The sequence below is a fragment of the Lampetra planeri genome, chromosome 46, assembly GCF_965212315.1.
Source record: "Lampetra planeri chromosome 46, kcLamPlan1.2.h2, whole genome shotgun sequence".
Taxonomy (NCBI): domain Eukaryota; kingdom Metazoa; phylum Chordata; class Hyperoartia; order Petromyzontiformes; family Petromyzontidae; genus Lampetra; species Lampetra planeri.
Genome location: NC_136152.1, coordinates 259,328 through 282,736, shown reverse-complemented (window position 1 = coordinate 282,736; position 23,409 = coordinate 259,328). Strand labels below are relative to the sequence as shown.

General features: G+C 51.1%; 2 protein-coding genes across 3 annotated transcripts; both read left to right on the top strand.

Annotated features, from left to right (window-relative positions):
* The first annotated feature begins 5,328 nt into the window (after positions 1-5,328).
* On the top strand, positions 5,329-16,792 carry LOC144733269 (uncharacterized). Of its 2 annotated transcripts, none has more exons than XM_078615071.1 (6): positions 5,329-5,441; positions 8,296-8,786; positions 10,053-10,181; positions 10,576-10,686; positions 11,522-11,671; positions 12,483-16,792. In XM_078615071.1, the coding sequence occupies exons 2-6, from the start codon at positions 8,324-8,326 to the stop codon at positions 13,139-13,141; spliced, it is 1,512 nt and encodes a 503-aa protein (XP_078471197.1). In that variant the 5' UTR covers positions 5,329-5,441; positions 8,296-8,323; the 3' UTR covers positions 13,142-16,792. The 2 variants fall into 2 exon arrangements, with proteins under 2 accessions (XP_078471197.1, XP_078471198.1); XM_078615072.1 differs by having other exon boundaries at positions 5,329-5,472.
* Positions 16,793-20,053: 3,261 nt separating this feature from the next.
* LOC144733265 (uncharacterized) lies at positions 20,054-23,337 on the top strand. Its single transcript, XM_078615062.1, has 2 exons — positions 20,054-20,461; positions 21,697-23,337. The coding sequence occupies exons 1-2, from the start codon at positions 20,110-20,112 to the stop codon at positions 22,770-22,772; spliced, it is 1,428 nt and encodes a 475-aa protein (XP_078471188.1). The 5' UTR covers positions 20,054-20,109; the 3' UTR covers positions 22,773-23,337.
* Positions 23,338-23,409: the final 72 nt, after the last annotated feature.

Here is a 23,409-nt window from a genome sequence, read left to right as displayed (position 1 = left end):
TCTTGTTCATCCTGCCCCACATTGTGTTTAAAAAAAAGCACATTTGTGCTCTCGTTTTCACTGTTAGCAAGTATGAAAAAAAATGCATAACATTTTCATTAATCTAAATAATGAATTCTCGCATACGCACGCAATTCTGTGCAGGTTATCACACGAATATAGGAGTCTATTTTCACAGTCGAATTGACACATGCCTACCAAAAGCCCCTTGTTCAACCTCGTGAGCTGCAGTTACAGTAGTCTCTCTGCCAGGGCTATACACAGAGGGGCTGTAAGCCATTTCGTTGGAGTTGCAAACACTGTCTCACTATCGTAAGCCCTGTGACATTGTTCATCAATCATAATAAAGGTTTTTGGGTTAGATCGCGTTATTTATAAATGTGTCGTAACCCTCCACCACCCGACACGGCCAATCAGCAAAAAAAGTGTCACGTTCACAAAAGACAAATAGTTCACTACTTTAGCCCACCGGTGTGTTGAAGAGTAGTACGACGTTTTGCTGGTGGGTTAAACTAGTGAACTATTTTGTCTTTTGTCAACGTTACACTTTTTTTGCTGATTGGCCGTGTCGGGTGGTGGAGGGTTACGACACATTTATAAATAACGCGATCTAACCCAAAAACGTTTATTATAAATAATATTGGTCGCGAAAGCCTACGCGTTAAATGGTTCATCAATGCCATCCACACACACCCTGGCAGTATCCCTGCAATCCATCCAGCGTCTACTGCCGCCTTGGATTGGTTGAATTACCTTAAAATTCAATTCTAGATTTGAAGCTTTCGTGACTGCAATGATTCATACTCTTAGGTTTTTTCAGTAAAGTCACGTAAAAAATAAAAAAATAAATTAAAATTAATAAAAGTAAAATAAAAAATCAACTCGGAAGCACCACGGTGGCTAGGAGATGTTAACTACCTCGCCTGGTATACAGGAGGTTATGGGTTTGATCCCGAACCTGACGCCTGCTGTATATTTGGAGTTTGTCTCTCTCTCTCTCCCCGTAGTTGTGAGGATTTTTCTCCGGGTCCTCCGTTTTTACCTTCACATTTAGAATCAACATCACGCGTTGAGAGTATTTGGCTGCTATAAATGTCCACTTGATGATAAGCTATCATTTAAGATAGTCATATCTGAAAAAGAGATGGATATCTCAGTGGGCCTTACCTGGTAAAATAAAAACAGCTCAACGTGACACCAATAAAAAAAAGTACCGTACTTATCCCTCTCCCCCCCCCCCCCATGTCATACGAAAGGATAAGATTGACATCAATCCTGATCCTGCGATCATCATTCTCTTACTATTCATCAAGTCTCCAAACTGACGCCCAGTCTTGCAGAGTCAATGATCCTTATGGCGGTACCCCGGGGTACCAAATAATACAAAACGGCCGAGGCAATTAAATATTTTATTTCTGGGACACTATTTTTTCCAGGGGTGGACTTCACTCCGCGACTGGGGTACCAATCAATCCGAAATCGGTGGTGCCACTCCACGATGTCGAAACGCAGCGAGGACGATTACGCCGAAACCCTGAACGCTCGTACGAGATGAGTCCATTGCCGCATCGCCGACCATCAACAGACTAAAAATGACTGCATCACGGACATTATGCGAGAGCCGGGGTACTATGGTACCGCCATAAGGTTCAAATCTCAAAACTGGGATCCTCCCAAAAAATCCCCGATCTTTTCCAACTCTCAATCAAGACTCCGATTGTGATACAGGTCTCCCCGAGTCTCGATTAAATCACGGCGTCCTGCAGATCGGCAGGGAAGGGCTTGGTAAGGGTTCATACTCTTAGTTCTTTCGGTAAAGTCACGTAAGTAAAATTAATAAAAATAAAACAATAAAAATCACGACGTTTCGGAGGCAACACAAGGAATTGTGTCGGGACCGTGCAAGAGATTGTGTCAATTGATAACCCTGGACACCCTTGCGTATGAGATGTTCCAATCAGAAGGGGTTATCGAGGTGAAACATGTATCGTGAATGAAATAAAGGACGGTGGTTCTCGTAAGGTGAAGCGATGACGAGGGGCAAGCTGTTTGGCTTTGCTTCAAGTGGCACCCCGACCCTGGAGTTTGGACGAATGGGACGAAGCTGCTGACGAGCCATGTGACACATTTATGATCTCACCGATCACCGTGATGCACATTCACCGCACTGCTCGCTTGGGTGCGAATTATTGAAGATTTGTTTCTGGTTTGTTTGTTGTATGTAGCCCACCCCTCCCACCCCCGCCGCCTCTCAATTTCGCAGTCAACCTTACGTTAATCCATCTTTCTCTCTATCAGCAGTGTTATCGCTCGGGTATAGCTTCATAGAAGGATGTGTTTGAGTACTGTTCCTCGTCTGTGTAACTTGCATAGTTTCAATAAAGGAGAACAATTATGTATTTTTTCGCTGTGCTTTACTGTTTGTTTGTAACTTCATATTGGTTTAAAGGTGTCAAAAAGAGTAGCATCAATTGTGTTAAATCATCGGTGGCTCTCCTACCAAGTGACTGGGCTCTTGCCAAGGGAACGTGGAATTTCCACCACTGGCTTTCACGATTGATGGGGACTTTTTGGGAAGGCCTTCATCCAGCAGTAGAATGATGATAGCTGCTGCTGATGATGATGCTGGTGGTGATTCAGGGCTGCCAGGGCAGATGACCACAGTCCCTACCGCTCGTTTGAGCAGTGACTGATTCCATTACCAGCCTTGATCTATCCACTGCTGGATGAAGGCTTCCCCAAGCCGTCACTACCCCTCACAGTCTCACGACGTAACAATTCGTATGAGCTGAATACGCGCTACTCTCGTTGCTCCATCTCCTCGGAGGGTGTACACCTGGGCATGTCTCCTGCCGCCTCACCCCTTGATTCCAACTCCGTTTTTAGTCTCGACCATCCCTTCCAGCGAACAAGTTCTGCCCAAGCACTTTGCTCCGTCTTTCTTCGCACCCAAAATACGACGTCTCTGAATTGCAATTGTTCCGTGATCCACGCGCACGTTCCACTTGCCGTGCGTGCGCTGAACTTCTTTCGCACCGTACGTAGCCAACCGTGCCAGTCAGAGGTGCGGGGGAAGGACAACAAGCGAAAGAAAAAAATGAGATTGTTAATCGAGACGATTTAAAAGTGCACAGCTACAGCGGCTTCCTGACATCGCAAGGAAGAGCGTTCCAGACGGCCGCGGTGTTCGATGGCGATAGCCAGAAGCCGCTGCGAGAACGACCGGAGTTAAATACAACTAAAGACGAATGTACAAGTTGTCGTGATCCGTTATGGTTCTCTATTAGTCATTGACCCACGTTTCTGCCAAAAAACACCCATTCATGGAATCGACCATAACATTAGGCCTCGGCAAGGTAAGGTCAAAAGCAACGAGCCTAGCTTTACCCTACCCTTTACCTTACCACAATACAATCACTATACCCTTACCTTTTACCCTTTAGTAAGGTCAAATGTCAAAAGCAACGAGCCTACCTTTACCCTACCTTTTATCTTACCTTTTACCTTACCTTTTACCCTTACCCTATACAAATAACCCGATTACAGGGTCATTACTGGGGAACTACGAAACATGAACAAGGTTTCTAACAGGTCAATGCTATACTAGGGAGAGCGCTTTATTCATCTATAGAATACTCTCGATGATTCCAGTTCTAAATGGAGGCCACGGACTGCGCCACGGAGCTTTTAGCGAGCGGTAAACAAGGTATTTGCCGGGTAATACTTCGCGCTACCTTTATCCCTACCCTTTACCTTACCCCTCGGCATGTCGACACCTTTACCCTTTTACCCGGTAAAAAGGGTAAATTACCTTGCCTTGCCGAGGCCCACATAACATTCCAATGCAGCAGGAATCTGAACAAAGTCATTGAGGCTTTGTCGACCAGCAACGTTGGTTCACGAGCCTTGACCTGCTGATGAGAACCCACGTGGGACAAGCACTGTGATGTCTTTGCTTATAAAAAAAAACCAGGAGATTAAATGTAATGCGCCGTTGAGAACACACAACAACACATTGTCTCGTTTGCAAGCGTGGCCTGATTTACATCATCAGGCTAATTTTTAATTGACCTGATGATTTACATCAGTTCTAGATTTGAAGCTTTCGTGACTGCAAGGATTCATACTCTTAGGTTTTTTCGGTAAAGTCACGTAGGTAAAAAATTTAATTACAATTAATAAAAGTAATAATATAATTATTTTAATTTATTTCTATTATAACTTTTATTAATTTAAATTTTATTTTTTACCTACGTGACTTTACCGGAACAAACCTAAGAGTATGATTTACATCAGGCCAAATTTAAACACAACATTTTAAAGACATTTCGAATGGCACCAATCAAGAGCAGCAGCTAGCAACAACATACGGCACATTTGAGTCAGGCTCGCTTGTTTCTCTTAAACAAATTCGTTCGAGGAAAGCCAATTGCCCGATGAGCCCGATGCAACTCAACGTTCGTTCAATATTTGTCGACTCAAAACAGCCTCCCGAGTCGCTTTCTAGTATTAAATAACAAGTAAACCCGTAAAAACAAAGTTTTTCACTATAAATCCTTTATATGCGTGGCGGCTAGAGTCCTCTCGTCCTCTGGCTTGAGATGGCTGCCACCTATGCGTCAGATGATTGTCTGCCACCATTAAGCAATTGGTAATTAAATATTTAATTTGTTTTCCCTAAACAGTGTAAAATTTTGGATTTTTTTTCACGAAAATTAATTGTCACACACAACGAGTCTGTGTGGAAAATGTCTGCTCGATTGGATCACGGGAAGTGGGTTAAAAAACGACCGAAAGATTTGCACGGTCGTAAGCAAGCAAGCAAGCACGCAAGCAAGCAAGCGAACTTAATATAAAGGATTTAAAAATATATTCGCCTGTGGAGGACGCGGGGATCGATCCCGCGACCTTTGGCATGGGAAGCGAGGGCGCTACCAACTGCGCTACTCCGCCACGGCCTGTGGAGGGGTTACGCTCTGGGCTCTTACACTCTGACGTTCAGCCAAAGCCATGAATGCGTTCTATTTGAATATATGTAAAATAATTTTTTTTGCCTAAAAAGTGTACAATTTTGGGATTTTTTTTTCACGAACAATAATTGTCTGGCACAACGAGTCTGTGTGGAAAATGTCAGCTCGATTGGATCACGGGAAGTGGGTTAAAAAACGACCAAAAGATTTGCACGGTCCTAAGCAAGCAAGCAAGCACGCGAACTTAATATAAAGGATTTTAAAAAGGGGAAAATCGAATTAAAAATCGCGTTTTCCCCTTTCACCCCCCACCCCGTTCCCATGGCCCTCCCCGGCTCCCGTAAGTGACAATCCCAGCCCCGCCCCTCAGGACAAAGGCGCGCGCGCGCCTCCTCCGCCCGCGTCTCCTCGAGCCGAGTTCGACACCGAGCCCCGCTCAGGGTCTCTCCTCCCCCCCCACAGCCTTCCCTGGTGAGGTCTTCCACTCCACAACTTCACCTCCGTAAGCGCGGTGCCTGGGGGACGAGGTGGCGGCGGCGACGGCGGCGGCAGAGGCGGAGGCCTCGCGCGGCGGGCCGCAGAGGGCGGCGATGCGGCCTGCTCGCCTAGGCTCGAGTCAGGATGCGTCGCGGGGGGGCCGAGGGCCTCGGCGCTTTCGCTGTTCACGTTTTTAAAACGACGCCTTTGCCGCAGCTCCCCGTGCAGTATTACAATTCGCGTCGGTCTTCGCGGGTCGTTTGGCCCCGTGCGTCGAGCGCCCGCCCATTCGCTTTGCCGCGGTGTTGGGGTGCGAGAGCGCGCGGAGGGTTGAGGGGTCAAGTGGCGATGGAGGCCACGGGGCCGGTTTCGATTTGGTCGCTGGCCGCTGATCGTGAGCCGTGGGTCACGGCGAGAGAGGTGGGGGGGGGATGCCGTCTCGGCCATCGCGGATTTAGCCTTCACGCGCCTGGCGGTGCACGCGGACGACGGCGCCGTCGGTCGAGGAGAATGGGAGCCTTTCTGGGGGTGCGACGTCCTAAGGAGCTTCAGTGCTCTTCAGATTCCTCCAGTTCGTAAATGGACATTCTGATTATCGAATCGCGCACTCTGTATAGATGGGGATGCCTCCGTCGTTGGGGATACATTCGTCTTTGGGGATGCATTCGTCTAGCAGTGGAGTAGCCACGCCGATTAATAGGATGCACAGCGTGGCTCGTTCTGTTGGCAGTAAGCCCCCCCCCCCGGGGTTTCGTTTTGCCGCCGTCGTTCCTCAAGTCTCGCGTGCTGCTGCTGCTGGGCTCGCTATGACCAGACGGGTCTGACGTCAACAGCGGACACGCCGAGACCTTTTGCCGTCTTCAAGATCCCTCCATTGAAGTCACCCCCTGTGACATGCCTCTCTGCTCCACAGCCCCCGCGCACACGCACTCTCCCACCACTCCCATGTCATCGCACTCGACACTCTACGCCCCCTCCACGCGCTCTCCTTTCCTCTCCCTTATAACACTACTCCGCCCCAAGCACTCGTCTCCTCTCCACACACTCGTACCCGCTCTCTATCCTCTCATCTCATTCAGCTTCCCTCCCCGCACTTATCTACTACCCACCCCCCCTCATCTCAACTCGTTCTAACTCTCCCCTCCACGCACCCCCTTCCGCTCAAACAACCAAGCCCGTCGAAGTTTCTAGTCAACCTTCACACAGTGGGAGGGAGGGTCGTTCGTTCTCCTGTTGCTCCAAAAAAGTATTGGACTTATTTCCTCCCAACAATCCGTACTGTCGACTGCCCCTGTTTAAACCCATCTACGCCCGATACCCCCCCCCCCCCCCCATTACTGAGGATGCTTCCGGTTGACAAAACACACGCGCTCCACCGTTTCTGTAACAGCGTCTTGAGATGCAGTCACATCTCAAACGCCGTACAAATCCACGTGATGTATTGTAACGTCGCAAAAAAACGTTCTCGCTCCAGGATGTAAAAATACGTGAAAAGGAGGTAACCCACCCCTCGCTTCCATCCCCTTCCCTCCCTCCACGCAGCCTTTGTTGAACCCCGACTCTTATGCCGCAACTGACCAGTCACGCCTAGGCTGGGCCAGTCTCACGCATTGATCGTTTCTCGAGAGCTCCTACTTGAGCCACTCTCGGTCATACACGAGGCAGTCAGTCATTTGAAGACGTTAAGAGCAAAGAATAACACTGCAACTGCCTCCGCATTGTTTTATTATTTACGGCCGTTTGTCACTCCACTGCTGGATGAAGGGCTTCCCATACTGGTCCAGTGCAGGTTAGTGAAAAGGGTGGGTGGGGGGCTAATTTCAATATTGGCGAGAACCGAGCCGTCAGGTGAAGTGAACGAACCACTGTGACAGCACTCCCACCAGGTTCACCCTGTAATGTAAAATCATCAGCCATGATTTATCCACAGCTGAATTGAGGCCTTTCTAACCCGTTACCGTTCTTCATGGCCACACGACGAGACGTCCATCTAGCTGCTGATCTTTTATCTCGCATCATCATCATATTTGCAGGACATGCTCTTTGGGTGCCTTCTCTTCTCTGGCTGCCATTCCATCACTGGGCTCGTCCATTAGCCATTATCCATTCTTGCAACACGTCCAGCCCAAGCCCACTTATAATAGACGCAAACGCTTCTCAACAGCCACTCTGGTTGATTCGTGCATTCCTCGTTTTGTCTCGCAGTGTAAATGCCAAGCATGCGTGTGCTTATTGCAGCTTCTCCTACGTTTCGTTTATGTCGATGTATCTGGTCCGTTCTGCGTCGCTGGCAGTACACACGGTTACGGTACATTATTACTGATTAGCACGTGCCGCTGTTAGCTCCATCCTCAACATTCACAGCATGCAACAGCTCTTCCCTTTGGCAGGTGATGGAAATCGCTGCATTATTTCAGCTTTTCCATTTTGTCACTGTCCACTTTATAATTCATAGCTAACAGTTGACGATGATAATAATAACGTACAGCCCTTTTGTCGAGTCACTACTGAAGTGCTTCCAACGCAGTGTCAATCATTGGGGTTGTCTGAACAGAGTTGGCTGTGTGCAGTCTTACGGTGCGTGATTACTGATGAGCATGTGCCGCAATTAGCACGGACATCGGCAAATATCGCACCCCGCACTCCCTCCTCCCTTTGGCAGCTGGTGGAATAACCTCGTCGCCGCTGGCTTGCGTTCCACCACCTCTGTCCGATGTCCACATTTCTGATCCACACTTCACAGTTGGCAGCTTTGTGTTCCGTCACCGGTGTCGTCTGATCGCCGAAGAGCACGCGTCGCAACGGTTCGCAGCACGTCACGTTTCCACCCCCCCTCACCCTCCCGCAGGTGACTCGACTTAAACCCACCGCGCCCCATGGCTTCCAAAGTGGCAATGTCGAATCCGCACGAGGACTTCCCGGCGTGGCTCGCCTCGCAGGGCATGAAGCTCAAGTTCGCCGAGGCAATGGAGCGCGACCTGGGCATCACCGACTACGAGGAGCTTCTGGCGTGTGCAGAGGATGCGCAGGTGACGGCCGAGCTGTTCCGCTTTGCTCGCGAGAAGCTGCCGTTCGCGCACTACGCCGTGCTGCGCCGCATCGTGTCCGGCGTGGTGATGACGGCGCGTGGCGCCGGCAAGCGGCCGCGCCGCGGACGTATCGGCGGCCAGGGGCAGTTCTCGCCGCAGTCTGCGATCGCCGTGGTGCTCGAGGCCATCGTGGCGACGCTCAACAGCCTGAGCCAGGAGCTGCTTGAATCGGCCAAGAGGTTCACCTTCCTGGATCCGGCGAACCATGGAGGTCTCCTGAACGACGACGACGATGACGACGATGATGATGGTGCGTCTGTCTGTGTGTGTGTCTGAGAGAGCGGCAGTCTAGCGGTAAGCGGGTTGCGCTCAGCTACAAAAAGCAAGCGACTTGAATTCGATTCCCGCTCACGGCCAATGCCAGTGATGATTATCTAAACCAGTCCTGGTCCTCCCCTAGGTCGACTCTGCCTCAAATGAGTACCTGGTGCGATGTGCAAACATTGCCACTGGGGAGAAAAAGGCAGCTGGGCGTGGTACTGGCCACCCACCCCATCGTGTGTTGTGTAGGCCTGCATAGGTGCTCGTTAAAAGCACTTGCCCCAACAGTCTGTGTTAAGACTTTACGGGGATATTTGTCTTTTGTGTGAGAGCACGCAGACTTGCTGTGACATTTTTTTTTACTTCACTTTCATGACTGCAGGAATTCATATTCTTGGTTATTTCGGTAAAGTCACGCAGATAGAAAATAAAAATAATAAAATTTAATTAAATTTAAATTGCTGTGACCTCACTTCCTCATTACCTCTTTCTCCTCCTCCACCTTGTCTCAACTCTCCTTTCGCTGGCCATTCCTCAAACATATGTTTACCTGGCCTCACCTATGTTGCACATAGTGGGGTTGATGTGATCACCCTTGCAACCACCTGAGGTGCTAGACCTATCAGAATGTTGGTGGATGTTTGAATTGACCTGCGAGCACAAATCGTGACGATTCGTTAGACCGCGAGAGGGAGAATGGTGGCTGGCTACGTACTGTGCAAAATAAGTTATACATACATTGCTCGTTGTCACACCAGTTAAGGAGAAAACAAATGGATTTATCGTTTCACAAAATGAAAAATTACGATTTTTAAGTTTAACATGATTGATTACTTGTTTCTGCCTTGACTGACATGTAATCTGTTAATGGCATTGCCCAATGATTTGCTTCACTAACCCTCTTCTGTCGCCGCTCTTACCATCATTTTTCACCAACTCTACTTTGTCCACCACTTCCACCATCATGAGCGGTACCACCCCTGTCCTACTTTCGCCACTTCCTCTTACACATCCATCACCTCCCTAACTTCGTCCTCAATGCGACGCCTCCGCCATTCTTAGTCCTCTTCGTTATTTTCACCCCGAATGTCATTCACGTCTCCCACCTCCCTTTCACCTTCTCCACTCTGTGGCCTATCCTGAATTCAGGCTTACCCTTGGAGACATTTTACTGTACTTGTATGTCACCAGTAGCACAAGGATGGAGGGATGGGAACACAACAATGACAACGTGAATGCTACGTCTTCGCCCTAGGCCCGGTGGACGGTGACGAGGTGTACCTGCCTGACGACGAAGATGAGGGCACGGCGATGGCGGGTGCCGAGTGGGACGAGGAGAACGCGTGGACGGACGGGAGCCCCAACACAGATGCTGCCACCGCCGGTGAGGGTCTCCTGGGTCCGCACTGCCGCGCTGCGAAACTTTGCCGTTGATCCGCGTCGTACCGCCAACCGCGCTGACAAACCGTACTTATGATGGTAACCATCGAGGCAATTTCTTTACCAGGGCGCTGCGCTACTGGATCGCACCACTCGACATCTCTGCCACCAGAATTGTAGCGCTGAACTGTACCACCGAAGTTGCACCACCGAGCCTAAACGCCACCGATTAGCTACACATTCTACCACCGAGTCGTTGAATCGTCAAACGAGCACACAGCAAGCAGGCGAACCACATTACGATGGTGTGTTATTAATAATGTCTCGTGGCTTGGTGCCACAGTTCTTAACCGTGCATCCCCCCCCGCCTCACCCTCCCCCTTCCTCCGCACTCTCAGCACTGGGGGTGGAGTCTCGTGCCGTTGCCGCTCGCGCCCCCCGTGACCCCGCCGGACAGCAAGCGACGGGGATGTCGTGGCGACGCATCAAGACTGAGGCCGCGTGGAAAGGTAACATTGGCTCGTTGGCCCGCTCGCGTTGTTTAACCCTGTTACCTCTTCACATTGTTACCTACCCCACCTCACCTCGTCACCCTGTTGTTATCTTGTCGCACGAATGTTGCGACTCCCCGTGGCCGTCTAGGAGTTGTCATACCCTGGCTTGCCAGGGGAAGTCGGGTACAGCGAAAATCTGGGATAGTTGTTCCCCCTAGCACGCGTGGGTTTCCTCCGGGTGCTCCTGTTTCCTCCCATTTTTAAACGCCCATTAATCGCCCGTTAACATCTTAACATATGGAGGACTGCAGAGCTTGGCCAGTTGTTGGTGCCGAGTCTTAGCGGTGCTGCCTTCCTGCTTGCGTGTGGTTCCTCGCGCCTCTGTTGCGAATACTGTGTAGGTTCGAAGTTGACGTAATTTTTATTATCATCTAATTTTAGTGATACCGTGTAGGGTATAATGTGGTGTCACGTGGCTCTCGGCCAGAGGAGGATTTTGCCGCGTGGCTCGTAGGGTCGAGAAGTCTGATACCCCCCCCCCCCCGGGTTTGGTGATCACGTCACATCGATCATGTCTATGGGACTTATTTGGCAGTATCAAAATGATGAGAGAAAAAAAATCTAATTGGTTTTACCCTTTCAGACAATAAAACAGGTGTTAATGCCGACTTGATGTCTTGCAAAAGGTGTTTAAACATCTAAGCACCTTCCGTTTTATTGCCAGAAATGGTAAAGCCTCTCGGTACATCGATGCTATTTAGCCGAGCGAGTTTTCCCGTCTGTTTAACCTTGCCTCTCTTTTATCCTCAACTCGTCATCGCACCCCCTCCCCCGCACCTTGTCCCCGCAGAAGAGGCGGAGGCAGAGGCCGGGAGTCCCATGGTGGACGACGCCGCTGCCGTCGCCACCGCCACCGACGACGACCCTGATGCCGCCGACATGGCCGGCAGCAGTGGCTACCGCTTCCTGCCGAGGAGGGTCAAGAGCGAAGCCTTCCCAGGTGACGAGCTGGGTTTGGGGTGGAGGCTGTGCGGTGGAGGGTTTGAGATGCCAGCAATGGGGTTCGCTTCCCCTCCGACCGCCGTTGGATGACTTGAATGAAGAAAAATCGATTCTTCTTGGTTCTTTCGGTAAAGTCACGTTATTATATTATTTATTATTTTATTTTATTATGTTTTATCATTATTTTATTATTTCTATTCTACGTAACTTTACCGAAAGAACCAAGAAGATGAATCCCTGCAGTCACAAAAGCTTTAAATCGAAAAATAAAAGTCGCTTCTTTATTTATCTCGTTTTTTTTTTTACTACAATTTTTTATTTTACCAGGTAAGGCCCAGTGAGCTGTATAGCTCTTTTTCAGAAGCGACCTGGCCACAAATGATAGTCCAGTGAAGTGGCTTATCACGTCGAAATTTATAGTAGCCAAATACGACAACGCGCACGTTAATTGTCATTTGAATTGTCACGGCTCATTTGTACGGTCTCGCCCATTGCAGAATCTTAGCTGTGACTGCCACATCGGTGAACCAAGCAATTTTACCTCTATATGACGCGAAAAGAGAAAGTGGGTGTAGAGTCTGGTCTCGGTTACAAGTTAACGCCAAATGCAATGATTAATTCCAGCCCAGGGACAGGGAACCTTGTACCGAGATGCTTGTATTGACGGATGAATATCGTTTAGGTCTTTCCAAGTGGTAGGTCTCTTGTGGCTGCGGACCACGTGAAATTAAGTCGCAGGCTGCGTCAGGCCAACGGTTACGTTGAGTCTTCCTGAGACAATTCTGTGGATTTCCCCTCTCTCTGCACAGGCGAAGACGACGAGCAAGGCGTGTCGGACGACGGTTACCACTGGGGCGGGGGCGCCCAGCCCGGGCTCGCCATGCCACAGCAGAACGCAGACGGCCATGGCCCCCGCCGCGCCACCTCCTTCGCCGATAACGCCGCCTCGTCGCGCCGCCGCCGCCAGCAGTCGCGACCCGCTCACCGCGGCGGGAAAACAGACAAGAGCAAAACGCTGGAGGAACTCATCATGGCCGTGAAGGGCGGTGGCTCATCGCAGCAGCAGCAACAGCAGCATCATCAGCAGCAGCAGCACAGCCCGAGCCAGGCGGCGGGCGGTGGCGACGGCGACGAGGTGGTGGGCGTATGGTGGAAGCCGTCGGCCGACAAGCCGTACCACTGCCAGGACTGCGGCAAGACGTTTACGCAGAGCGCGCAGCTCAACATGCACCGGCGCATCCACACAGGCGAGCGTCCGTACAAGTGCGGCTTCTGCGGCAAGGCGTTCACGCAGTCAGCACACCTGGCGCAGCACCGGCGCACGCACACGGGCGAGCGGCCATACAAGTGCGGCGAGTGCGGCCGCGCCTTCATCACCTCGTCGCACCTGTCGCGACACCGCAAGGTGCACATCGCCGCCTTGGACCTCGCCGGGGTGCCGGCGCCGGCCAACGATGACGCGCTTTGAGCCGGCGGCGGGGGGCGCTTCTTGGAGTTTGCAGCGCGAGCAAATGGAGCGGTCCTCAGCGCGTGTTTGTTGTGGGCGGGCGGGCGAGTAAGAGGGGGGGAATGTGAGTTGTTCCGCTTGAGCTGGTGCTGCTGGGAGACGGGAGATGTTTTAACCGTGTGTCTTTTGTGGTCAGGAGTGTAATGATTCCTGGATTAAAACATTTGTTAACCGCTAGCAACCACGTGCGTTGCTTTACTGTTTGCACGCTCGTTTTATGCGACGCCTTTGGGAAGGGCCCTTATCCAGGAGCAGATTGATTTTAGGGCTGTACCAGAGGACGGAGGGGTGGGGATGGAAAAACCCCCCCCTCCCACCCGACAATATAATTATTAAATGATTAATTTCCCACCATCCTGTGCACGGCACAGGATGTTGGAATATATATGTTCCTATATATGTAAATGTTGAACTTCTTTCGCACCCTACGTAGACAACCATGCTAATCGGAGTTGGGAGTGTGTTGGCGACCGCCTGTGGAAATTGGGCTCAATGTAAGTACAAAGCCTTGCGCGTTACTGCTAGGATAAGCCCGATGTCAACTGCTAGGATATTTAAAAACATGAGACAGAATGAGATTATACAAACGGCGAGAATCTCCGGCAGATCGAATCGCCACGGAATTGGCCCAGGGGACAATTCGTTTTTATCGTGACGTGGATTCGTTCCGTGCCTATGAAGCTCCACGCCTGTAGCCCCCCCCCCGCCCGGGGTTGGTGGCGGTTGTGAGATTCCCAACCGGGGAGGTTGAGGTGGCCAGTCGCTGGCAGTGCGGGAAGCAGATTGCTGATGAGTCTTATCTGTTTGAGATGGGGGTTTTCCCTTTTGTGAGGGTTTTCTCCAGGTACTCCAGTTTCCTCTTGGGAGTGGGTGTGTGTCTCATCGGTATATAAGTAGGTAATGGGTTTGTTTAACTACTCGGTAAAGTGATACTTAATCACTTATGGGCTTTTGAACTGGGAATCATTTATCCGATGATTGATTGGCCGATGGATTCCGCTCTTTTTTGCGACTATTCAAACCACTTACCTACTACTGTACGTTGTTACCGTGGGCTGGAATGGTAAAAACAAATATCTTATCTTTTTATTTTCTGTATCGTTATAATAGAAGAATGTGTACCCTATGTGAAAATATTTGTAATTGTATATCTTTTAGTTGTACGAGGGATTTAATTCAGTAAAATTTTTTTACGAATCGTGGGGTGTGGTTGGGGGGGGTCTGAGAACCATGGCGCCCAGGGTCTTGCCAGATCGCGAAATCATAATGCCTATGTCAAAGTCCGTTTTTGAACTTTCACACCGATCCAAAAATGTATTCGCTCCACTTAAAAGTCTTGCTGAGGAATAAGGAAAGTTAAAACAAGCTTCCCGAAGCAAATTAAATACTTTTGTATATTTTGTTATGACCATCACGTTGGCTGGATTTGGTGTGTCCAGTTGCACTGGTGTAATGAAAGCTTAATCTGTCGTAACTTAAGCACGTTGGGACACTCCACAAATCGGGAGTGTCCTCAACACAACCGTACGTGGATTTATATCGCTGCCCCCGTGTGAACGGGGAGGGGCTTGCGGGGGACCGCTAAAATTTGAGAGGAAATATAAATGAAAGTCGCACCCTCCCCGAAAGCTCGAGACTTAAGTGGTCAAAGTCGTGCTGTGATCTGCCGTTAGCTGCGTTTAGTACTGTACTGTAACAAAGTCCCTAACTGCACCACTGCTCCACCACCACCATCACCTCCAGGCCAATTTTATCTGTATAAGAATAACAGGGTATGCCATGGCATACCTCTGAATTATGCCTGTATTTCAGTGGTGTGCTGTATTATTGTAAAATAAGTTTTTATTTGATTAACTGACCACATTGCATATCCCAATTCTACAGTATGAATGGTTCACAGTTGTGTGGTGTCCTTACAGTGATGAACCAAATACACTGCACCTGTTCTTAGCATTGCCGTATGCTGCCTCCATCTGCAAGTCCATTGCCTTTTGGCTGTGCTCGCCTCCAAAAAAGGGCCTTGGCACAAAACACCCACTCTGCCGGGGGTGTGTGAGAATATTTTCTTGGGCACTGCAAATGATGATGGTGCTGAGTTTGTGCGACCCCCGATTAACGTGCTTGTTGAAGCCTTTAAGAAACGGGATTGGGACTGGACGGTGAAACGGAAGAAAATAGAGTTGAAGATTGGACAGGGGGTGCAGGAGGTTTGGGCTGAGCATTTGTCGTCGGGCAGAGAACGAAAGAAAAGGTGTGAATTAAGATGCTTGAAATTACACCGACGGAGGAGCCACGTGGATTCGAAGACATTCGCGGGTTGAGAAACATGTTGACCTACGAAGAGTAAATTTCGATTTAAAGCTTTCGTGACTGCAGGGATTCATCTTCTTGGTTCTTTCGGTAAAGTCACGTAGAAGGGAAATAATAAAATAATAAAAATTAAACATAAAATAATTCTCACGATGTTTCGGCCACAACGCAAGCAGCCGTCCTCAGGTGAAGAACAGGGCTGTTGGAAAGACAGCGTCTGAATTCATATGCTGTCTTTCCGACTGACCTGTTCTTCACCTGAGACAGCGCCTGAATTCAGACGCTGTCTTTCCGACAGACCTGTTCTTCACCTGAGGACGGCTGCTTGCGTTGTGGCCGAAACGTCGCGAGAATTATTTAATTGTTTAATGTATATTATTTTATTATTTCCCTTTTACGTGACTTTACCGAAAGAACCAAGAAGACTACGAAGAGTAAGTTGAATTGGGCCATGATGCATCGCTGGAGAGGTGGTGGACCACTGGTCCAGAACTATAGATTGTGCTGCATTGCCCTCTGCCGCCCTCACAACGTTGCCACGCAGCAAGCGCACTCCTGGAGTTCATTGTGCGGTGGGTTGCCCTTCCAAGCGCCATGCAGGCTGCTTCTGCGACCCTTCACTTGAGAGGTCCCCGTGGAGATGGGACGCGTTCTTGGTGATATGGTCATGTGCTGTGACACTGACGACTACGGACAATTGTGAAATTCAGAAGAGCAGAACTTGGTTTAAAAATGGGACATTGGGCTTGTAGCTTGAAATGGGAAAGAACGGTTGAGATCTTGAGATGCGTCTTTACAGGCAGTTTCGGGGATGTCACACACCGGGGCTTCCTGCATTGTCGGTGAAGGTAAACACGAGAAGTGTGATCAACGCTGGAATGGACTTGTCGGAGCGTTTTTGTTACTGAAACAACCACAGCAGCGTCAATGCGGCCCGATTTAACTGTCCCGTTAAAAAAAAAATCGTTTCCAGATAATAGGTCTAAATATTATGTGATTTGTTACGGTTAACGACTGCCAAAGGTTCATTGCTTCGGCTCACCGGTGAAGTTTGTGGTAACACAATGTAATCGGTAGTTAAGTCTTATGTGCATGCTGCTGCGTGGGGGAGCTTTTCAAACGCAACGTTAACATTGACGTCTAACTACCAAACTGTGTATTTAATAAAGTAGATAAAACGATTAATTTGCTTAATTCACAATAAAGGCAGAGGTTTTGTATTTAATCCTGTAAGTCATGGACATACGGTTCTACGGTGATCTGTATTTTGAAGGCTTTGTTGATAATAAATGATTGAAAACATTTGCGATGTGAGGTTCGCGGTGTGAATATTTTAACCGAAAGACCCAAAGAATACACATTAATGAGGCCATTGTTTTAATTTATATTTCTCTAGGTCTTATCTTTTCACAGTGGCTCGTCTTTAAAACACATTCCTGCGGAGGGAGCTGGTAGGAACGTTGCTCGGTCAATGGCCAGGGTCAACTGCGGCGTGGTGTATTCCGCAAATATGGCCGGCTGTGAGGGCGGGCACAAGCCGGCGTGAGTAGGTTAAACGTCGAGTTTTATAAGGGCACCACGTGACCAGCCCCACCCCACCCAGCCCCACCCAGCCCCTCCCCACCCTCCCCGCCACCCAGCCCCACCCCTCCCATTTTTGTATGCACGATGGACGGACACAATAATTCCCCTGTGGGCTGGTGGAACCAGGTGGTTCCTACCAGTTTTAGAGCTTAACGTTTTGCAAGAAACCGTTGTAGATTTTGCAGTCAAGTCGGAGGTGTGGAGCCAAGCTCCGGACTGCTCGACAGCCTGTCAGTTTCCAGACCTTGGTGTCAGATTCATGTATGTATGCAACATTACATCTCGTGCAATTTAATTGCGGTTACATTAATCGTCGACCGTTGTCTGCTGTGGGATGAAGGCCGCTTCACACTGCTGTGGTCTCGCATTGCCACCGTGCGTCATCTCGTGCCTGCGCATGAGCTCATCCCATTGTTGCGTCTGCTTGTCAAGTCGTCCTCGTCGGGCGTTGTTTCACGACTTTGGCTGCCATTCCATCGCATGGCTCGACCATTGGCCGTTATCCCTCCCAGAAATTCAGCCCGCTCAAAGCTCACGACTTGTTTTTTAAGGCAACGTGATTATTATACTGGTAGGAACCTGGTTCCACCAGCCCACAGGGGATTATTGTGTCTGTCCGTCCGTCCGTCATCCGAAAATGAGAGGGGTGGGGAGGGTGGGGCTGGGTGGGGAGGGTGGGGCTGGGTGGGGAGGGGCTGGTCACCCCGTGGTGCCCTTATAAAACTCAACGTGTAACCTACTCACGCCGGCTTGTGCCCGCCCTCACGGTCGGGCATATTTGCGGAATACACCACGCCGCCGTTGACCCTGGCCATTGACCGAGCAACCCAACGTTCCTACCAGCTTCCTCCGCAGGACAATGTGTTTAATGTGATTGTTCTCTATCCACACGTGGTTCACTTTCGGAGCATTCATCTCGCCACGCATCTTCGCAAACGTATCGGCTGCTGTTCCCTTGTCATTGTTTACGATTTGTACACGTGCATCATGCGATGACGTGATGACAAACGAGAAAGTCTGCCGCTGCTGTAAACACATCGCTCATCAAAGAACACCGCCTGGACTTGCTGGCCCACGTTACCGCCGGGCATCGGAGAGAAGAGATCGGCAACAAAGACAAAGATCCCCCGTATAGCCATAACAGACTTGTGGCAAGTGCTGTTAGTGAGTAGCACATGAAGGCCGGCCTGGTACACTTGGGGGTGGGTAGGTGGCTAGCACCATGCCCGACCGCCTTTGTCTCCGCAGTGGCAATTGTTTTTGTTACACCGCACCAGGTACTTATTTGAGTCCGAGCCGACCTAAGGAAGGCCCAGAACCGGTTCGGATAATCGTCATTGGTGTTGGTCGTGAGCGAGAGGCGAACTCGGATCGCGTGCTGATCGCTCTGCCACCGCCACCCCACAAAAGGGGCTGGGGCATGATTGTGTGCACGTCCATCGCGCTTGTAAATGCACTGCTGGACGAAGGGCCTTCACGTCATATCACGTTTGGTCCCAGAAATTGGAACGATGATGATTGCTGGTGAGCTGGGACCAAACGGCGCGAGAAGGGCAGGGCGCCTCGGAGTGGACCGTGGGAAGAAATCCAAGTGACGACGACTCCAGACTTGGCAAGTGGAGACGTGGCCGTCCGTCGGGGGTGCGGGAGCTCGGGGCACAAACGACTGAATCGTGTCTGCAGGAATTCATATTCTTGGTTGTTTCGGTAAAGTCACGTAGATAGAAAACTAAAAATAATAAAATTATAATTTGAATATAACATTTTAAAATTGCAATATTTTCAAATTATTTTTATTTTCATTTAATTTCACTTTTATTTTTTGCTTTTATCATTTTTATTTATTTTCTTTTTTGCTTTCTATCTACGTGACTTTAAAGAAAGAACCAAGAATACAACGACTACTGTTTATATAACAACATTTTTATTTGACCAGGTAAGATCCACTGAGCTCCAAAAGCTCTTTCAGAAGCTACCTGGCCACAGGTCGTAAGCTGTTCTCCAGCCGAGGAACTTGAACCGATCACCTGCCACTGTGAAGGTTCGAACCCGGGACCCTGTGGGGGAGGGAGGGGACCCTGTAGGGGGGGGGAGGGGGGGAGCGGGGGAGGGGACCCTGTGGGGGGGGAGGACCCTGTGGGGGGGGGGGAAGGGGACCCTGTGGGGGAGGGGACCCTGTGGGGGGGAGGGGACCCTGTGGGGGGGGCCTGTGGGGGGGGGGGGACCCTGTGGGGGGGAGGGGACCCTGTAGGGGGGGGGCTGTGGGGGGGGGGGACCCTGTGGGGGGGGAGGGGACCCTGTGGGGGGGGGGACTCTGCGGCGTGCGTCTGCGTCTTCTTCTTCAACTCGTTCACCACCGCCACGTGTGGGAGAGCTGGCGGATACTTTACGTGGCTTTCCCTTCACCTCGTTAGGCTCAGAGGAGGAGCCGAGGAGGTGGAGGGGTTCTTAACGCGCTCTTCAAGTTCCCCGTCTCGCCAAGAGCGGCGGGACTTCAGCAAGCCCCCTGTTACATTTGTGGCCTAAACCCCACGGGACCCCCGGCTCTTGCCTAGAACCCGCGCCGGGCGAGGCTCGCCGAGGCCGGGGGCAACGGGAGAGGCGTCGCGGGGGGTCCCGAGAGGTGAGGGAGGCGGGTGAGGAGGTGAGGGTGGAGGGTGAGCGAGGTGGGTGAGGAGGTGAGGGTGGAGGGTGAGGAGGTGAGGGAGGCGGGTGAGGAGGTGAGGTGAGGGTGGAGGGTGAGGAGGTGAGGGTGGAGGAGGTGAGGGAGGCGAGTGAGGAGGTGAGGGTGAGGAGGTAAGGGAGGCGGGTGAGGAGGTGAGGTGAGGGTGGAGGGTGAGGGTGGAGGAGGAGGTGAGGGAGGCGGGTGAGGAGGTGAGGGTGGAGGGTGAGGAGGTAAGGGAGGAGGGTGAGGAGGTGAGGGAGGCGGGTGAGGAGGTGAGGGTGGAGGGTGAGGAGGTGAGCGAGGTGGGTGAGGAGGTGAGGAGGTGAGGGTGGAGGGTGAGGAGGTGAGGGAGGCGGGTGAGGAGGGGGTGATGAAGGTGAGGGTGTTAGGCGACGAGGTGAGGGCGATGAGTGAGGAGGTTATGAGGGTGACGAACACAGGCGAGGTGACGATGCAGGTCCGCGTGAAAGGCGAGGAGGCGAGGATGGTGAGTGATGAGGTGAGCGATGAGGTGGGTGAGGTGGGTGAGGGTGAAGAGCTTGGCGAGGAGGTCCGCACCGTGAAGGAGGAGGTGTTCGCGTGGGATGATGATGGTGGTGGTGATGATGATGGTGGTGCTGCTGCTGCTGTGGAGGGCGAGAGAGGACGCGTCCAGGTTCAGCACCTCGCACCGGTCGTCGTGAAGAACGAAGTCGTGAAGGAAGAAGACGATGAAGTGGAAGGTTCGTTGTCTGACTGGCTGCGTGCGACTGGTGTGCCCGAGTGCGTCCGCGTGTACGAGTGGTCGTGGTGTCTGCTGTGTGTTGTATAATAATGTGCATGCCGTGTGTGCTTTGTGTTGTGTGTGTTGTTTCTAAATATTGTGGTAGGGTGGTCCAGCTGTGTTCTGACCGACCAATTAATTGACCTCTAAAAAAATGCCCCCTTTGCACATTCATTTGTGTTTGAAATATGTTTTTATTAAGTTTTATGGAATTAAATGGGGGGGGGGGAGGGTCACAAGACATCTGGACCATCATGTACATGAATGGCTGTCTTTATGCTGTGTAGGTGCTCGCTTACAGCACTTGATCCTATCGTCTTAAGTCTTTAAAACACACACACATACTCCCCTTATCAGGGCCTATCGCCGCTACATTGCTACATTACGTGTACGCACAAGTTTTTAGCTTATGGGCGCATTGGCAAGCGGCCTAACAATGACAAACTCTCCTTCTTCTGGTGTGAATGTTTACTCCACGCGACTTTAAGAGCACGAGTCAATTTGCGTCTCAACCACAATGCTAGAAACACCCAAAGCAGTGGAGGTGCTTGGCAGTGGTCGAGTTTCAAAGGAGGTGCCCGGCGTGGTGAACCGGCACAGATTAAAGCCCTGGGATTGACTCCAGGTCTCGGTCACCCATAATTAAATCCGTTTTCTCAAGTTAAGTGAAATTGTTGGGTGTCAGCCCGGCCACCAAAATAATGCACAGAAAAATCATCGATATGTTGAATTATAATTCAGAAAAAAATATACTGTATATCCGTTTTGAATACCGTGGCGTTAATCTCACAGCAAGAGCTTCTGGGAAAGCACGCCCCCTATCAAGTAAAGCAGTGGCCTTCATTGCAAGGCCACGTGCGGCTCTGATGTGCTGCTGTCACAAACCCCCAATGGTTTCAAATGTGTGACGGCCCTTACACTGATGAGGTCTTATCGGCGAAGGTGCCCCCGTGAGTGAGGAACACTCGTCTCAAGGAAAGAGATCACTTTTTTCAGAAGTCCTGTGGAACTGTTTTCTCCCATGGGGCGTTCTGCAACAACTCTGGGTGCAAGGCTTAACGAAGATTTCCAAATCCTTCATCACATGATATTATACTCTACGAGCACAATTAAAATAATTAGGGGAGGGGGCTGGGAGGGAAAAATCTAAATAAATGTTCACGTCTGTATTTTATCGTCATGTATTATCAATAGATGTGGCCGACTCAAGCTCCGAGCCCGGCACGGCACGTTCATCCCCGCGTTGGAAAAGGGAAGGATCGTCCGACCTCTTGAAGGTCTACCAAAGCCCAAACGGTCACAACAAAATCCTGGAGATCAGGATTCATCTCACGAGGTTACCCAGGTCTGTGAGTGAACTCCTCCAGTGCCGTGCGTCTTCCACCTCGCTCGGCACGCATCCACCGCAGTGCCGGTCGGTGTCCATCAAACGAGGGCACAAGTTGGGAGCGGAGGAGAAGCGGCGCCGGTTGAGAGAGAAGCAGTCGAGGCCGCTGCAACCGGCGGCCGAGCATCGCGAAGGCAACAAGAAGAAGTGGGGAAGCTTCGTCTGTGCCACGTGCGGAAAGACGTACCGGTACGCGGGCGGCTTGCGGAGGCACCAGCTGTCCCACGCCCCCGCGGGCGAGCGCAGCTTCGAGTGCGGCAAGTGCGGCAAAGCGTTCGGCAGCCAGTGGGCGGCAGTGCGGCACGAGCGTAACCACGCGGCCGAGAGGGTCTTCCGTTGCCCCGCGTGCCCCCGCACGTTCACGCAGCCCGACAGCCTGGCGCGGCACGGCGCGGTGCACACGGGCACGCGGGCCTACGCCTGCCACCTGTGCCCCAAGGCGTACACGCAGTCGGCGACGCTGCACAAGCACCTGCGCTGGCACTCGGGTGCGAGGCCCTTCGTCTGCGGCCGCTGCGGCAGGACGTTCGCGCGGAGCGACGTGCTCGCCAAGCACGCTCGCACCCACACGGGCGAGCGGCCCTACCTGTGCCACGAGTGCGGGCTGCCGTTCGCGCGGGCCTTCACGCTGGACGAGCACGTGAAGCGCATGCACCCGCAGCCGCGGCCGGAGTTCGAGCAGAGGACGCGCGGGCAGGACGGCGCCAAGAGGTTACGTGGGAAGGCACGCCAGCAGCGAGACGGGGTAGACGCACGTAAGAGGGAAACACGAGTACGGGGGGAGACCGCGGGGAACGAGAGGGGAGACGGAGGCATGGGACTGGAAGACCACAGGGAAGGAGAGTGTGGAGACGCCGGGAGGTGTGGAAATGGGAGACCGTGAGGGAGAAAACGTGGAGAGGAGAGAAACAGAATGGGGGAGACACAGGGAGGGGAGGCAGAGATGGGACACTTGGAGACACATGGGGAGAGACACGGGCAGGAGAAATAGGAACAGATGGATTAGAGAACACTCAGGTCAAAGACAATGATTTAATGTTAGTGGGCTTGGACAGAACACAGCTACAAGAGGTGATGATGGCTAATGGTTGAGACCACCCAAGATATTCCAGAGAGGACGTTGGTTGCGGAGATGGAGCAAGGCAGATGGCTCCTGTACATGGAGCGACATGCTCACCAAGCTGATGAATTGACATTTTGTATGGGAGGGGGGGGGAGGTCATCTAACAGTGGATAGGTCATGTCTAATTTACTGTTCTTCCTGGAATTACTTTATCTTCCTATGGTTGAGGTACGCATGTTACTGCGACCCCCTGCTCTGTAATATTGCATTTGGCTGAAAATGTTAATGGTAACTTCGTGTTAATGCAGTCCCTTACCATTGATATTTTAAGCCAGTCCTATACTTGAGTTGATAAATAAAGAGCATCTTTTTTTTTCCGCTTAAATGACTCGTGCATTTCAAGACAACTTACTCCCGACTTTTACTCCACCAGGAAAAATGTAACGTTTTCCCTATG

What these genes read in the sequence shown, in the direction of transcription:
- LOC144733265 (XM_078615062.1), top strand. Translation starts at nt 20,110, where the DNA reads ATGAAGGTGAGGGTGTTAGGCGACGAGGTGAGGGCGATGAGTGAGGAG. An exon ending in AGAAGACGATGAAGTGGAAG is followed by an intron (nt 20,462 to 21,696) that starts GTTCGTTGTCTG and finishes TATTATCAATAG; the next exon opens with ATGTGGCCGACTCAAGCTCC.
- LOC144733269 (XM_078615071.1), top strand. Translation starts at nt 8,324, where the DNA reads ATGGCTTCCAAAGTGGCAATGTCGAATCCGCACGAGGACTTCCCGGCG. An exon ending in GACTGAGGCCGCGTGGAAAG is followed by an intron (nt 10,687 to 11,521) that starts GTAACATTGGCT and finishes TTGTCCCCGCAG; the next exon opens with AAGAGGCGGAGGCAGAGGCC. An exon ending in CAAGAGCGAAGCCTTCCCAG is followed by an intron (nt 11,672 to 12,482) that starts GTGACGAGCTGG and finishes CTCTCTGCACAG; the next exon opens with GCGAAGACGACGAGCAAGGC.